This window comes from Aphanomyces astaci (assembly GCF_000520075.1).
Source record: "Aphanomyces astaci strain APO3 unplaced genomic scaffold supercont1.27, whole genome shotgun sequence".
NCBI lineage: Eukaryota > Oomycota > Saprolegniomycetes > Saprolegniales > Verrucalvaceae > Aphanomyces > Aphanomyces astaci.
In genome coordinates, this window is record NW_009798290.1 from 53121 (window position 1) to 54619 (window position 1499).

Below are 1499 nucleotides of genomic sequence, written 5' to 3' on the forward strand. Positions count from 1 at the left end.
AAAGAAGACTTAGTTGATTACTTAGCGAGCTTGTAATAAAACCTTTTTCCAATCGAAATCATGGAGGAAGTGTTTGCGAGGCTAGTTGGGACTATGGAGCATCAGCAGCAGATGATCCAACAACTGCTGGAGGCCCAAACCCAAGCACAAGCGCAAGCGTTGGCAAATCAACAAGCGCAACAGGAGAATCAACTGAAGGCGCAGCAGGACATGCAAGCAGCGCTTCTTCGATGTGTGTCTAGTAACGGCGATCAGGGTAGAAGCCAACTACGTGACACTGAACGGCGTGTCGAGGGGCTCTCAATGCCAGCGTACCATGGGCATTTGAACGAGAGTATCGGGTTATACATCCATCGAGTCAAGACGTTCTTTGCGGCAAAAAACTTGAAGTACGAAACGGACGAAACGGTTGAAGCACGCTGTCTAGCGATGGTTGTTGCAAACCTCCAAGGGCAGGCAGCTGCATGGTATCAAGAGCTAGCGTCGCAAGGTCATGGGTTTACGACACTCGCGGAGTTTGAGCACGGTTTGCGTGAAGAGTTCGAACTGAGTGATCTACAAGAGCGGCTACGTGACCGTCTGTTTGCGTTGCAGCAGAAGGGGTGCAAAGACTTAGTCGAGTATATCGAGAAGTTCCGTCGTGTTTGCACGGATGTGCTGGAGATGTCAGAGCTGGACAAGGTGACGTTCTTCATTCGAGGGAGGAAGTGAAGTACCGTCAAAGTAAGATCTTGTCTGAAGCGATCAAGGCGGCGTTGGAGTATGAACGTGCGCATTCTGTTTCACTCTCGTCGATGAAGCGTCCCGACAAGCCGAACCGATGGAATCGGACGGACTATGGAAGCGGCCAGCGCGAAGGACATGTACCGCGTTTGGAGTCGCAAGTGTCCACAGACATGGAAGTGGACAATGTCAAGATGCAAGGCAGTCGGAGGAAGGATAGTAGCAACATTCGCTGTTACAACTGTCAGAAGTTGGGGCATATCGCGACAGAATGTCGGAAGCCCAAGAAGAAGATATCAAGGCAGGCACCGCCCAGCCACCAGAACAACCTCGAAGTCCAGGAGCAAGTGTCGAACGATGATGTTGAGCGTATCTCGTTTGGAGTTGTCAAGGAAGTAAACGACGACATGAGGACTGTGGGAACGGTTGTTCAAGTAGAGCCCGAAGCTGGAAAGAAGTCACCAGCGTTGATGATTAAGTCGGGTGTAATGAATGGCAAATATGTGAAAGTGTTGTTGGATTCTGGAGCGACACATTCACTTTGTCGAGTTGGGTTGGGAACCAACGTCATTCGCAACAAGTCAGTGCGCATTGCTGCGTATGACAATGTGTGGTCACCTATGACGAATACGCGAGAAGTCATGGTAACGATCAAGGTCGACAAGTTCTCATTTAAGGACACAGTAATGACAGAGTGGGACTTGAAAGACAAGGACTTTGACGTTATCCTGGGTGTACCTTGGTTTGCGAAGCACAATCCAGTTATCGATTGGCGC

General features: G+C 49.9%; 1 protein-coding gene across 1 annotated transcript; it reads left to right on the plus strand.

Annotated features, from left to right (window-relative positions):
• Positions 1 to 794: 794 nt before the first annotated feature.
• On the plus strand, positions 795 to 1399 carry H257_10201 (hypothetical protein; the record flags this gene model as incomplete). The annotated part of the gene is made up of 2 exons (XM_009836671.1): positions 795 to 1206; positions 1380 to 1399. The coding sequence occupies 2 exons, from the start codon at positions 795 to 797 to the stop codon at positions 1397 to 1399; spliced, it is 432 nt and encodes a 143-aa protein (XP_009834973.1).
• Between the last annotated feature and the right edge of the window lie 100 nt (positions 1400 to 1499).